This window comes from Pundamilia nyererei, unplaced genomic scaffold (genome assembly GCF_000239375.1).
Source record: "Pundamilia nyererei isolate P.nyererei 1_Seehausen unplaced genomic scaffold, PunNye1.0 scaffold00333, whole genome shotgun sequence".
NCBI classification, from domain to species: Eukaryota; Metazoa; Chordata; class Actinopteri; order Cichliformes; family Cichlidae; genus Pundamilia; species Pundamilia nyererei.
The window spans coordinates 506,499-519,210 of record NW_005187734.1 but is presented as its reverse complement, the minus strand read 5'-3'; the positions used below and the strand labels follow the sequence as shown (position 1 = coordinate 519,210).

At 43.2% G+C, this 12,712-nt stretch overlaps 1 protein-coding gene across 1 annotated transcript in view; it reads left to right on the top strand.

The window, feature by feature from the left end:
* The first annotated feature begins 9,576 nt into the window (after nucleotides 1-9,576).
* The window catches only part of LOC102215427 (calcium-dependent secretion activator 1-like), a 212,684-nt gene continuing 209,548 nt past the window's right edge, over nucleotides 9,577-12,712 (top strand). Inside the window, exons 1-3 of the mRNA XM_013915623.1 lie at nucleotides 9,577-9,606; nucleotides 10,036-10,047; nucleotides 10,143-10,239. Coding sequence (XP_013771077.1) covers nucleotides 10,203-10,239 — 37 coding nt within the window. The 5' untranslated portion in view covers nucleotides 9,577-9,606; nucleotides 10,036-10,047; nucleotides 10,143-10,202. The remainder of the gene's footprint in view (nucleotides 9,607-10,035; nucleotides 10,048-10,142; nucleotides 10,240-12,712) is intronic.

Genomic DNA, 12,712 nt, shown 5'->3' with positions numbered 1-12,712 from the left:
TACATTTCACTGTGTGTTATACTTGTATAACTATGCATGTGACAAATAAAAAAAGAACCTTGAACCTTGAACCTTGTTTGCTGTATAGGCCTTAGCTCTCCTTGAAGTTAAATGTCAGTCTAAGCCTAGCAGAGTTTTAAACTAGCAGAAAGTAAACATTTGAAATGCCATTTGGACTCCTCTTTCACTATTTAACTTTATGTTAGTCCTTTTTATCCCTTAAACTAGCCAAGGGATATAAAATGTGGCTAAACATGTCAATCCTGGTCCAATTGGGTAGGAGAGAAAACTACAGAGTCTGACATTGTTTTGGCAGAACAGTTGAAATGATAATTTCCCAGTAGTATAAAAAATACAAATGCACTAAGGTTCATTTTTTTGAAAGAAATTAACAGAAGATTGTACACTATGCACAATTATGAGTTTGTGACTGTGGTTTATTGTGGTCCTTTACTTACTTATTATTGAGTTGTTTCATTTTTATTGCTCTATTCTTTTGTGCTGTAGAAGATGCACTTAATTTCTTGTTGTGGAAATGACAATGACAATAAAGTATCTAAATCTGATATAGCATAGATTGTTTATATATAACATGTGTTTGCATTTGGAAAATTGCATTTTGCATTTGCCCATGTCGGCTGATGTGGTGTCCTGGCCCACATCTGATGAAAATGGGTTTTCTGAAGCTGCTCCTACACAATATTGTTTCCTGCTGTGTTATGCTTGAACCTCAGTACATTCACCTTTCTACAAAGAAATCACAATACTGTGTGGTCAGTGTCTGGACCTGAAGTTTTAAAAACACTGATTTTACCGGCTGAACTCACAAATAAAGGGACTTCAGTGGTTGACAATAAAGTTAAGCTAAGCGGCTGTTTCTAAGGCAGCAGATTTTCATCGGAGCATTCTGTTCCCACAACTGTACGTCATGTTATGATTTAGGGACAGAGCCCCTGATTTCAAAGGCTTAGCCTTGTTTCTTGAAGGACATTGGAGGGATTGCTGAGTTTTTATTTATAATGGTTTTTCTGTTTCTGAAACTGTTAATAAAGACACCATTTTGTGTTCACAAGCTTCTCAATGCCCACATTAAGTGTCAGATGTCTGATCCAGTTCAATAAATTATTTTTCTGTTTCTAAGCTTTCTGATGAGAGGACGGAATTCGTTGCATCTCAGACAACCTTCAAGCATGTTTGTTTTTAACCTATGCAAAAAGGCCCTCTGTTCAACTCAGTTTCTGTAACCCCTGGACCCAAGCCTCCCCAGAGACTGTTGTTCCACCTGGGACCTCCCCCACCTGAACTGAGACCATGGATTTTTTCCCTGTCAGAGCCTGAGCAAACTGAGGGTCCACAGTACCTGTTTCCAAGGACCTGGAGGGGGTCTGCTGTTATTTATGGGCTCCTGCTGGGCTGTCTGACTGCCATTGTCTGCAGCTTCCTGCCATGCCACCTGAGCTGGTTCATCTCTGGCATTGGCCACCCAGCCGGCCCCCAAAGTTTCTTCGCCACACTAGGGGCCTCCCAGCCAGGCAGCAGAGATTCTTAGCCTTTTCCGCTGGCCACTCATCCAACTCCATGAACTACTTAGACCCTGCTGTGGGCCAACCAACTGACCTCATGAACTGCAGCCCTGGGGTGGGCCGACTGGTCATCAGAACTGCTCGAAAGCCCTGCTTCATGACCAGCTTGACCCTGTGCACTGTTTCCTGTGTTTATTTGAATTTTCTTCTTCCTGCGTTGCGTGGCAGTATCATTAGAAGCATGCATTTTCAGTTACTCATTTTTGACCACGATATGTCCCTAAACAAATATGTAGGACTGCTTTCTTCCATTTGCCCAATATCTCTACAATTAGAAACATCCCTGTGGTGACGCGTAGTCGGCGGTGCCCACCATGTCAAACACATGGGGAAGCAGGGGTTGTTCGGTATTGTGGTGTGTTGCATGTGCGGCTGGCAGCTTGTGAGCTGCAGTCGCGGTAAAAAATGGCTCAAAACAACACTCTCTGGACCTGCCATGTCTCATTCACACCACAGTGGTGGCGAAACCCAGATGTTGGCCGAAATAGCGGCCACCCAGAGGGAGCAGGCGGCAGAGGTGTGCCGCCGGTGGGAAGAGCTGCGGGACCAGGCTGAGTGCCACCTGGGCTGAATCGCGGAGCTGGCGACGTTGCTGCAGGCGTGGTCAACACCTCTGCCGCCAACCCCACCGGTGGAACCTGGCGGTGGAGGAGCCATGTGGGGCACCTCGGCAGCTGGAGGTGGTGGACGAGGCACGTGGGGGTCCGCGCCTGCGAGAGGAGGGGGAACAGCTGGGTGAGAGTGTTCCTGCCGCGAGCGGTGGAGGAGCCGCTCCAGCCGGGGATGGAGGAAGTCCACGAGGGTCCGCTCCAGCAGGGAGCAGTAGAGGAACTGTGTGGGGAGGTGGAGGTCCCCGTGCAAGGGGAGCCTGCTCGATCTGGGTCCCAGGGCACGACCTGATCCGGAGCGACGGATGCCGGCCCAGCCGCCTGTGAGCAGGAGCTCACGACTGTGCCTGCAGGGTCATGTCGACTTGGCCACCTGGCGAGCCGACACGACCAGGCGGCCTCCAGACCAGCGTTCCTGCCACCGCTGGAGGCGTGGCCGGCCTCTGGAAGGGACACGGCCCTATCGCTGGGTTGGAAGCCAGTTAAGGGGAGTAGGTTTGGCCGGATGGCTTCCCAGCCTCAACCAGGCAATGGGGGTATGTGGTGAGTCGTGGTCGGCGGTGCTGTGCCGACCTTGAACCCTCCCTTTGTTATTCTGCAATAGGTCTAGGCTTCCCATGATGCACTGAGTGTTTCTTTCACTCACCTTTTTCACTCACTAGTTCTTTATAAGATATATTATATTTAATCATTATTTATTGTTAATCCCTGCCTCCCTTCCACAGTATGCATTTTTCTTGCTTTAATCCCCTCACCCTAACTAGGGACGGGTAGATGGCAGACTGTCCCTGACCTTGGTTCTGCTGGAGCAGTCTTCCTGTTAAAAGGGGGGTTTTCTTTCCCACTGTACCTAGCGGGGTTATATAGGTTGTTTCTGCTTTTTTTATGTTATTGTAGGTTGCTTATTCTACAATATAAAGCACCTTGAGGCAACTGTTGTCGTGACTTGGAGGTATATGAGTTAAACTGATTTGAAAGTGTGAGGACAACAACCTCACCCTCACCGCGGACTAGACGAAGGAGATAGTGGACATGATGAAGGAAAGGAGACCCCACCATGCATTCAGGAGCTTGAAGTCAACAGGGTGACCTGCTTTAAATAGCTGGGATTCTACATAGTGAGTATCTCACCACACAGCTGGTTAAAAGGGCTCCACACTAGCTATATTTTCTAAAGAGGCTGAGGTAGGTTAGCATGTCACCCAGATCCTCAACAACTTATACAGCTCAATGGTTGAGCATCTTGACCAGCTACGTCACCATGTAGAACGGCAAAGCAAATGATATGGACTGCAAATGCTTGCAGAGAGTGGTAAAAACTGATGAAAAGATCAAAGGGAGTCCACTACACTCTCAATAGAACATCTGCTGTCATGCACATGAGTCCACAGGATAGTTACCTCACCAAAGACTCTACCCTCTCGCATTACTGTCAGTTCACACTTCTACCATTTCAACAAAGGTACAAAGTGTGAAATCTAGGACTTGTAGACTAAAGACATCCTTCTTCCCCACTACCGTTAGACTCATAAACACGTGACAGGAATTTATAACCTTGGACTACCTCAATTTGCAACTGTACATTTTGTAATTTTTGCACACGTAATTGCATGTAATGTTCATATTTTGAAAAGGGAGACAGATGATTTGCAAGAGCAAGAGCTTTTTTTTTTTGCCATAAAGAAAAATCTGGATAATTTCTGCTGTCTGAGTCAGTGATATCTTTCTCCATGGCGTCATGTTCAAGTCTGGAAAATTGTAGAGTTTAGAAGGTTCTTATAGAGCATAAAAAGGCCTGTCTATAGAGCAGAGAATGAGAATGGTAAACGGCCTGTATTTGTATAGGGCTTGTACTAGTCCCCCCTAGGGACCCCAAAGCGCTTTACACACCCAGTCATACACTGGTGGAGGCAAGCTACAGTTGTAGCCACAGCTGCCCTGGGGAAGACTGACAGAAGCGAGGCTGCCATATCGCGCCATCGGCCCTTCTGGCAGTAGGCAAAGTGTCTTGCCCAAGGACACAACGACCAAGACTGTCCGAGCCGGGGCTCGAACCGGCAACCTTTCGATTACAAGGCGAACTCCCAACTCTTGAGCCAAGATCGCCCTAGATCGAGAAGGCAGAGAAGAAGCTTGTCGTGGTAGGTGTGGCAGACCGTGGGGATGAGAGGAATGAGGACCCAAAATGCAGGACTTAATGATGAAGGCAGTGCGTTTATTTACAGTGGTGTCAATCCAAACAACATTAAGTCCACAGTGCGATCCCGACTCCCGTTCCGTGTCTTCTCCCTACTCCCGTTCTCCATGCTCAGTCTCCGTTCCCTGTGTACCGTCCGTATGCTTCCTGATTTTCAGAAATCCTCCTGGGGAAACACGCATACAAAGGCAGCCGTGAGTATTTAGCATACCGGCAAACTGGCACTAACCTTGCACATATTACTGAGACTGACAGGAAGTCACTCAACGATCCAGCATCAAGGAGCTCTCAGCCACACTGTTTGGTAGCTCCTCTGACGAGGCTTGATCAGCACCAGGTGTGTGTGGAGATTCTTGGGTGTGACCGGTCAGCTGGCAGGGTTACACCCACCAGCCATGAAAGTGCCTGTCACGACCGCACCCTCACACACACACCCATACACACCTGCCAGTAAACAAACAAGGAACACAGGACAGCAGCAGTGCAGAAGGCACAACCCTCAAATAATGATAATAATAATAATAATTATAGTCCACACTGCTCACGGACCCCGAGTCCCTGGAACCGGGTCCGTGACAGAGCTAGATCTTTACTAAAAAAATACTGACCTGCACAGCTTGGACAGAAGACATATGTAGAAGCTGAGTGTTCTGTGCAGTAATGCCTTCAATCTGCTTGACACTTTATACAACATCCCCATTTACCCATTCAGAGACATTCACACTGATGGATGCATCAAAGATCAGCTGGGAGTTAGTATCTTGCCCAAGGAGATTTGACTTGTAAACGGGAGCAGCCATGGATCAAACCACCTACCATCTAAATGTCTCTGTGCAGTCTCAATCATCCAGGTAAGTAAATCTCAAAAGGTTGATCCTGTTCATCTGGATGTTTTCAGTGGGAGAAAGGTTTCGTCAATCAACCAAATGACTTCTTCAGTCTCAGCTGACTGCAGGTTTCCCCAACCTTATAAACAGAACATTTGCATAATGACTGAAATGCTTTGATCAGTGGTTGTTAATCAGTAGATGTTGATTAATGGTCACGACAATTTGCATATTAATGATCAAGGAACTGACCTCGTAGATTTAAGAATTTTAGCAACAATAGTGGCACTCATGTCACTGCTGTAGATGCTTGAGAGGAGCTTGGATGTAATTAAGCTGACAGAAGGTGCTGCCTTACATTACCTATACCTCTAGAAACACATCCAAAAAATGGCTTTTCAGTTCAGTATGAGATAGTCGGTGTTCTTCATGACTCATGAAGGAGTTAATCTGGCCTCCTCCAGAGACCAACATGTCTCTTTGCCAGAGACTTGATCTTGATCTTCTCCAGGGAGAATACTTCTGCATGGCACCTTCTAGGTAAAGAGATGGAAATGTGGGATGCCAAAATAGCATAGGAAATTATCTCCTGTTTTGCTCTCCATTTATGCAGCTGATTATCCTAATATACCTGACACATTTTTCATGCTCTCTTGATCTATGAAGAAATGTCACTTGGAGTCTGGTACGACTCTAGCCAACTCTGCTGCCACAATCCTGAAGTCCACAGATTAATCAGAAACATTTGTCTGTCCCTGATGAAGATTTAATAATTTTAACAACATTCATGGCATTCATGTCATAGCACACACACACAAACAGCCAAGCCCTTTCCAGAACGAAGTGCTCATCCTGTTTGCCTTTGTTCAACGGCAAACGAGCAGATATGGGTCCTGCTGATGTAGTCTTTGGTTAAGGAACTGCTATGGCTCTGTTCTTTTATTTTTTTTTAGCAGTGTATGTATCCTATCAACCTATCACAGAGAGAGAGAGAGTGAGAGAACATTTTGGGATGGAAAAGAAGGGTGGTGTCTTGTCTGTACTTTAGATTCTGATTAGTTGTTGTGGTGTCCTGGAGGCCAGGGAGCTGCTGGAGCTGCTGTTCCCTCCATTCTTTATTTGGCCTCAGGTCTCATCAGTGCTCATCAGTAGTGGGCATTTGTCATTTGTCTCTCACACACGCATGCGTGCACATACACACACAGCATGCGTGCACACACACACACACACACACACACACACACACACACACACACACACACACACACACGTGCGCGTGCACAGAATGAACCTTCAGATAGAGTCAGAGCTGCCACTTGCAACAGGAGGAGTGGTGACAATGGTCTGTTGGCCAGGCATGGTGATTTGTGACGACAAGTTGGTATGACTGGCAGCTACAATAACAGCAGGCCAGCTACAGCAAGCAACAGGGTGTCACTACAGTTCGTGTTTGCAGCACAGGAAACAATGACAAAACCACAGCCACTATCTTTAACCAGACTCATACACTGATTTATGGGTTAGCACTGGCCTTTTATTGACTGCAAAGTGTAAAGCACTATTAGCATTACACTGTCTAGTCAATGTCATATTACACTACATATTACAGCACAAATGTGTTAGGTTAAACAAACAGCACATTTTTCTTTTTTAATAGTCTTACTAATGCACTATTCATTTCTTGGTGTAAATGCATACTATAACATTAGTATAACACAGTAAAAAAAAAAAAGATGCTAGTGATACTCATTTTACCTACATGAGGTAGAAATGGATCACATAACATTTCACCTTAATGACAAGGGCACGCACACACAAGGGTAGGAGTTTGTGTCTTAAATAGCTATCCGGTTGTTCAGTCTGACGTCACTAGCCGTGTCTGGGTCTAAACTCCGCTGCAGGTCCATATATCAAACGATCACTATGGCATTACTGAGAGTTGAAAAACTGTCTAAAGTCTTTCATCTTTAATAAAATGATCAGCGTTCTGCTCTACCAGGTGTAACAATTGAGTTTAACATCCAGGCATCCATGAAAACGGAATTTATGACATTTAACGGAGTTAGAAGTTAGCAGGAAGTTAGCTCGCTAGCTTCTATCTAAATACAATATAGCATGTCCTGACTGCGGGGTTTTGGAAACAAATTAAAACGTACAGCTCTGTTATCACTTCCAACATAAATGAAGACAGAAAACTAAACAGCAGTGACGTTTGTAGGGTTACTGAAGTTGGGCTAGCTGGTATATAATGATGTGCTACGTGACCGCTAGCGACACAGCTATGTTAGCATAATATAAACAAGCTAACCTTTTTTTTCCACTCGATAAAAGTTAACGTGAGTGTTCTCGGTGGTCAGGAACAAATGTAATCGCATGGCAGGATGCTGTAAAAGTACCAAACTTCAGCCAGGAGAACAACTGAGATAATCCATCCACAATACGAGGTTAGTCATTCATATACTGCTGCATGGGCTGGGCTGCAGTTACATCCTAAGGTTTTAAAAACTGAGCTTAAATAAATGATTAGCGGTAATAAAAGCCGAGGGAGGTCAACAGTGATCACTGACTGTTTTAGGAGCTTTTTGAGATTAAATAGAAGAAAATACATAACATTAAACATGTTAACAACATAAAAGCCATATTAAACGCAGACTACTTTAGGCCCGGAAGTAGGATTCATCGCGTCATCACTGAACAACCGGATTGCGCTAATGCCCACATTTATGTTAATCTCTTATTAACAGCTTAGTCGTAACAATTTCTGTATTTTTAACATCATGCCAAATTTTTAATTTTACTTAATGTACTATCACCAAAAGTAGCCTAATTCACACCCTGTAAATGAATACGCCTTCACATTGCTCCCCCTAGTGGAGCCGCAAGACATTACCACTTTTCTACCACATTTCTAAATGCTGCTCAGGGGCACTACCACTCGTGGTTGCATCATCCACGTGACAGGCAGGGGATATCATTACGGCTGCCCAACAACCGGTGGGTAATTGGTCGGGAATCCGTTAAGCATCCACCATTCACCGTCAGGGATGAGACAGCCATTTTAAGTGGCTGTATCTGTATATACAGTGGGAATAAAACCATCCAAAAGGAAAATTCCAGACCTTTATATTGGCCTGTCTCCACCACTCATTATATGTTATGTGGTCATGTGAAGAAATATTCCTTTGTTGACAGGAGTCTACTGTACATTAATTGACACTTGAGGAGGATTTGGATTTCCTGTGTTCAACTCTTAGCATGTTCTGATAACTGAATATTTCCTCTCATTGTGACTGGTGTAGGTAAGTCAGTACACCTTTGCCATGTGCAGCTACAGAGAGAAGAAGGCCGAGCCTGTAGAACTCCTTCAGCTGGAGGGCTACACGGTGGACTATACTGACCCCCAGCCAGGTAACGGTGCAAACACACACAGCGGCACAGTGGATGATAACATGCAATGTCCAAGGACTAATTTCACAGTTTGACTTCCAAATTGGCTGACATACCCATAGTCCCAAGGTCACGTTGCCTGATTAGATCCAAACTCTGCATGACTGAAAACTCCAACAGTGTTCACTTAGGTCTGTGGAGCCAAAGATAAGTCTCAGAAATATTGATGGATTTATCCGTGGATATGAAAGGAAAATCATGGTTTTATTTGCACATAAAACAAATAGAATTCACATAATTCCAAGTGTTCAGAATCAGAATCAGAAAGACTTTATTTATCCCCAAGGGGCAATTAAGATACAACAGAGCAGCATGACATTGAAGATAGTGTTGCTCCACCTAGCTTCATTCTGAACAGAGGTCAGACCAACCCAACTAATTGTTGCTTTTGGTTTATGTTGGGAAGAGAAAGGGAGAAAACAGAAGTGAAAAAAGACACTTTGTCTATCCCATATCTGTGAAAAAAATAATAATAGTAATTAAAATTATGACAGTAATATCTGGGGCAGCATGATATTGAGGTGATTAACAAAAAGTCCTGGGTTTAAATCCAGGATCTGTCTGTGGCCTTTCTGTGTTTGCATGTAGTTTCTCTCCAGGTACTCCCCCTACAGTCCAAAGACATGCAGTTAGTGGGTTTAGGTTAATTGGGCTACTGGTAAATATTTGTAATCTTCTTATAATGTTAACTGGTTTCCACACCAAGTGTTCTTCCCTTGTTTATTTTTCAGGTCTCGACGGTGGCAGAACATTTTTCAATGCAGTAAAAGAGGGTGACACTGTGATTTTTGCCAGTGATGACGAGCAAGACCGTATCCTATGGGTGCAGGCAATGTACCGGGCCACTGGTCAGTCCCACAAGCCCGTCCCTCCGACCCAGGTCCAGAAACTCAACGCAAGGGGAGGCACAACACCACAGCTCGATGCACCTATATCTCAGTTCTGTAAGTTTTCAGCTCTCATATTTGTATTTGCCTTTAAGTTTTTAACAAATTCTTGGTCAAAAACAGGATTTCACGGTCCACTTTTTTTTTTTTATGATTTGATTTTCTGGCACTGATACTGGCTCTGTCAAGTTTCTTTTTTTAATCACTCAAATTCAAAGAGAGAGAGAGAGAGAGATGAGATGAGAAACAGATTTTATTTTGTGGGGTTTTTGGTCTTAGCTGCATCGTGTCTTGTTCTGTCTTTGTCCTCACAGCATTATGCTTTCTAAACAACAAAATTATTACCTTTAGTCCATTTGGGTACTGTTTAGCTGCATGTTGCTTGGCTCTTTGTAAAAGTGTTGGTGGCTTTGCTGTGTGTCTTTATGTTTCTCTGTTCCTTTTTCCTTCTCTTCTCATCCTTTTAAACCCTGACCCTACTTTTAGCTGGATTAAGTGGTAAGTGCTTTTTCCCTTTTCTGTCTCCTTCTCATTTTTGTTGCTGATCACTCTTGCTGCTTTTAGAACGCAGTCTTCTTATCACGTTTCTGCAGGCTGAAATCAGATGATTTGCCTCTACTTTTGTGTTCACGTTTATTATCTTGAGGCAGTGGATGGATCAGGCTACAAGAATGTTGCACAACAGACCAGGTTTTGTATGTTTTTTATTGTTTGGTTTTAATGGAGATAAAAGTGTGTCTAGTTCTTAACAGGAATTGTATTAGTAGCCTTTTCATTACAGTACAAAAAAAACCCTCCTCATGTGGACAACATTTGGATACTGTGCAAATATCCTCTGGCATAGCCATAAAAACATAGACAGATGTTGTAGTCAACCCATTCTCACTCCCAAAGCGTAACATTTTACGCTAGGTGACAAATCGTCACCATATTACGTTTTCGGCTACCCACCACGTTCCTAAATGTCTACACATGTTCGCTCTTTTTCTTCAAATCGCTTAGAAACACGCTATTTAACATCATTAAAGACCTGGTTAAGGTCAGGAATAAGGTTATGGTTAGGGCTAGGGATAAGGTTAGGTTTAGGGCTGGAATACAGGGCTGGAACGTCTATTACCGCGGGAGCGTCATTCACTGGATTCCAGCCATAACCCGCCGCGTACCATAAGAATGCCGAAGGTCTCCTTTCGCGTTCCTCAGGAACGCCGCGGGACGTGACAAAACGTCGAAATGTTACGCCTCGGGAGTGAGAACACTCTGTTGTAGTACACTGCATCATTTTGTGTTCTCCTCAGATCCTGGTTGCCTAGAAACAAGCAATAACAGAAGAAACAAAGATGTTGACTGTAAAAGATAATTGTGTTTTTTAACGTTATGCAAATTAGTTAGTACAGCTGGGGCCATGTCAGATTGGAGGGGGCGCAAATGAAAGCATAAATTAATTCATTCATGCAGAGTCTGTGCTAAAGACATGGTAGCAGAAGCAGTGAGTACATTTTTGTATGAGTTGAGAAAACATGCGTAAACACATGCATTATCATGTGTTTATGTTTGTACTACTTACAAGTTTTCTACAGATTTTAATTTCGATACAATTTACTGAATCCAGTCAGACTCACACTGGTGACATTGACCTGTTTTAGTATTATAACATTCAGTTGTTATGTGACGAGTGGCTAACATAAAGAAATGTCTCTAGAAATCTGGTAGTTTATTCCCAGCAACTAAAATGCACTTTATGAAGATCTAAGCAGTGTGCCATTCAAACTGACTGTGAAATATTCAACAGTTATGATTATACCAAACAACCTATAAACGAGTTACCTAATCAACAGGAAATAAAATGCATGTCAAAGTTTCAGAATTATACGCAGTCACAGTTGTGCCCAGGAGTTGACATACACTCATAATAAGCACAAGTGTCATGGTAATTTGGGGTTTAAAATGATTTGCTTGAACTGTTTGAATGGTTGGCTTAGTTGGAAGAGCAACCGACTCTTAATCTTAGTCTCATGGGTTCAAGTCTCTACTGTGGACAATGAAGTATTTCAAATAAGTGTACAAAAGTTACTTATGCACTATGCTAAGTTCTGGAATAAGACCCCAAACAAAACTGTTGCCCTCAGAATGAGAAAATTGGTTAGGATGTCCAGGAACCATCGAGGCTTGCCACTGATTTGAAACTGCTTGAACACCAGCTTCACTGTCCACAGGGAAGTACGTTTTATGTGACTTTGGACTGAGATGGTGCCACAACAAGGAAGAATCAAGCTCCAATTGCTCAAACGGAGAAAAGCGTTATGGTCAGAAAAGATGAAGATTGACCTATTTGGGCACAATGACGAGGAGTAAAGGTGCGATTTTTGGTGCAATGTTAATGGTAATATGCTCTGAGGCAGTTTTTCTGCCAGTGTTACTGGTACATTGCACAAAGTAAATGGCAGACAGAATAACGAAGATGAAGAAGGAGGTCTCAAACCTCGCCTTAGATCAGCAGCTAGAAAGTTGAACCTTGGAAACAGCTGGGTGTTCCAACAGGACAATGATCCCCCCCCAAAAAAACAAACAGGTTCTGGAATGGATAAAGCAGGCTTACATTAAGGTTCTGAACCTTATGAGTCCCGAACTCAACCATAAAAATTAGTGGACTATTCTTAAAAGCCCGATCAACCAATTTAAATGAATTCTATCAGTATTTGATATTTATTTATTTATTTTTTTGTTTTTATTTTTTTGCCTGTCCCGTTTGGCTCTTTTGCATCAGAATTGTTGTCTAAAGGCGAAGAAAGATGCCCAACGGATTTACTTTACCAACCCAGCCTTGCCGTAATGGTCTATTTGATTCATCTTTTATTGTTTATTTTATTTTATTTTTACTTGTTAAATACGGGACAGATTTGACTGGGGAAAAGAAAGAGGGAAAGAAAAGAAAAACAGCGGGGAAGAGGGACGGGGATAAAGGGGAAAAAACAAAAAACAACAAAATAAGCAGACAAAAAATCCATCTATCAATCACCTGGATCACCTGTTGAGAAAGAAAAAAGAGAAAACAAGCAGAAGAAAGAAAAAAAGAGCAATAGAATAAACAACATCACAATGATATATGGGAATATGACAGTAAATACTAAATATTAAACATTATTGTGCAGCACATAAGATCAAC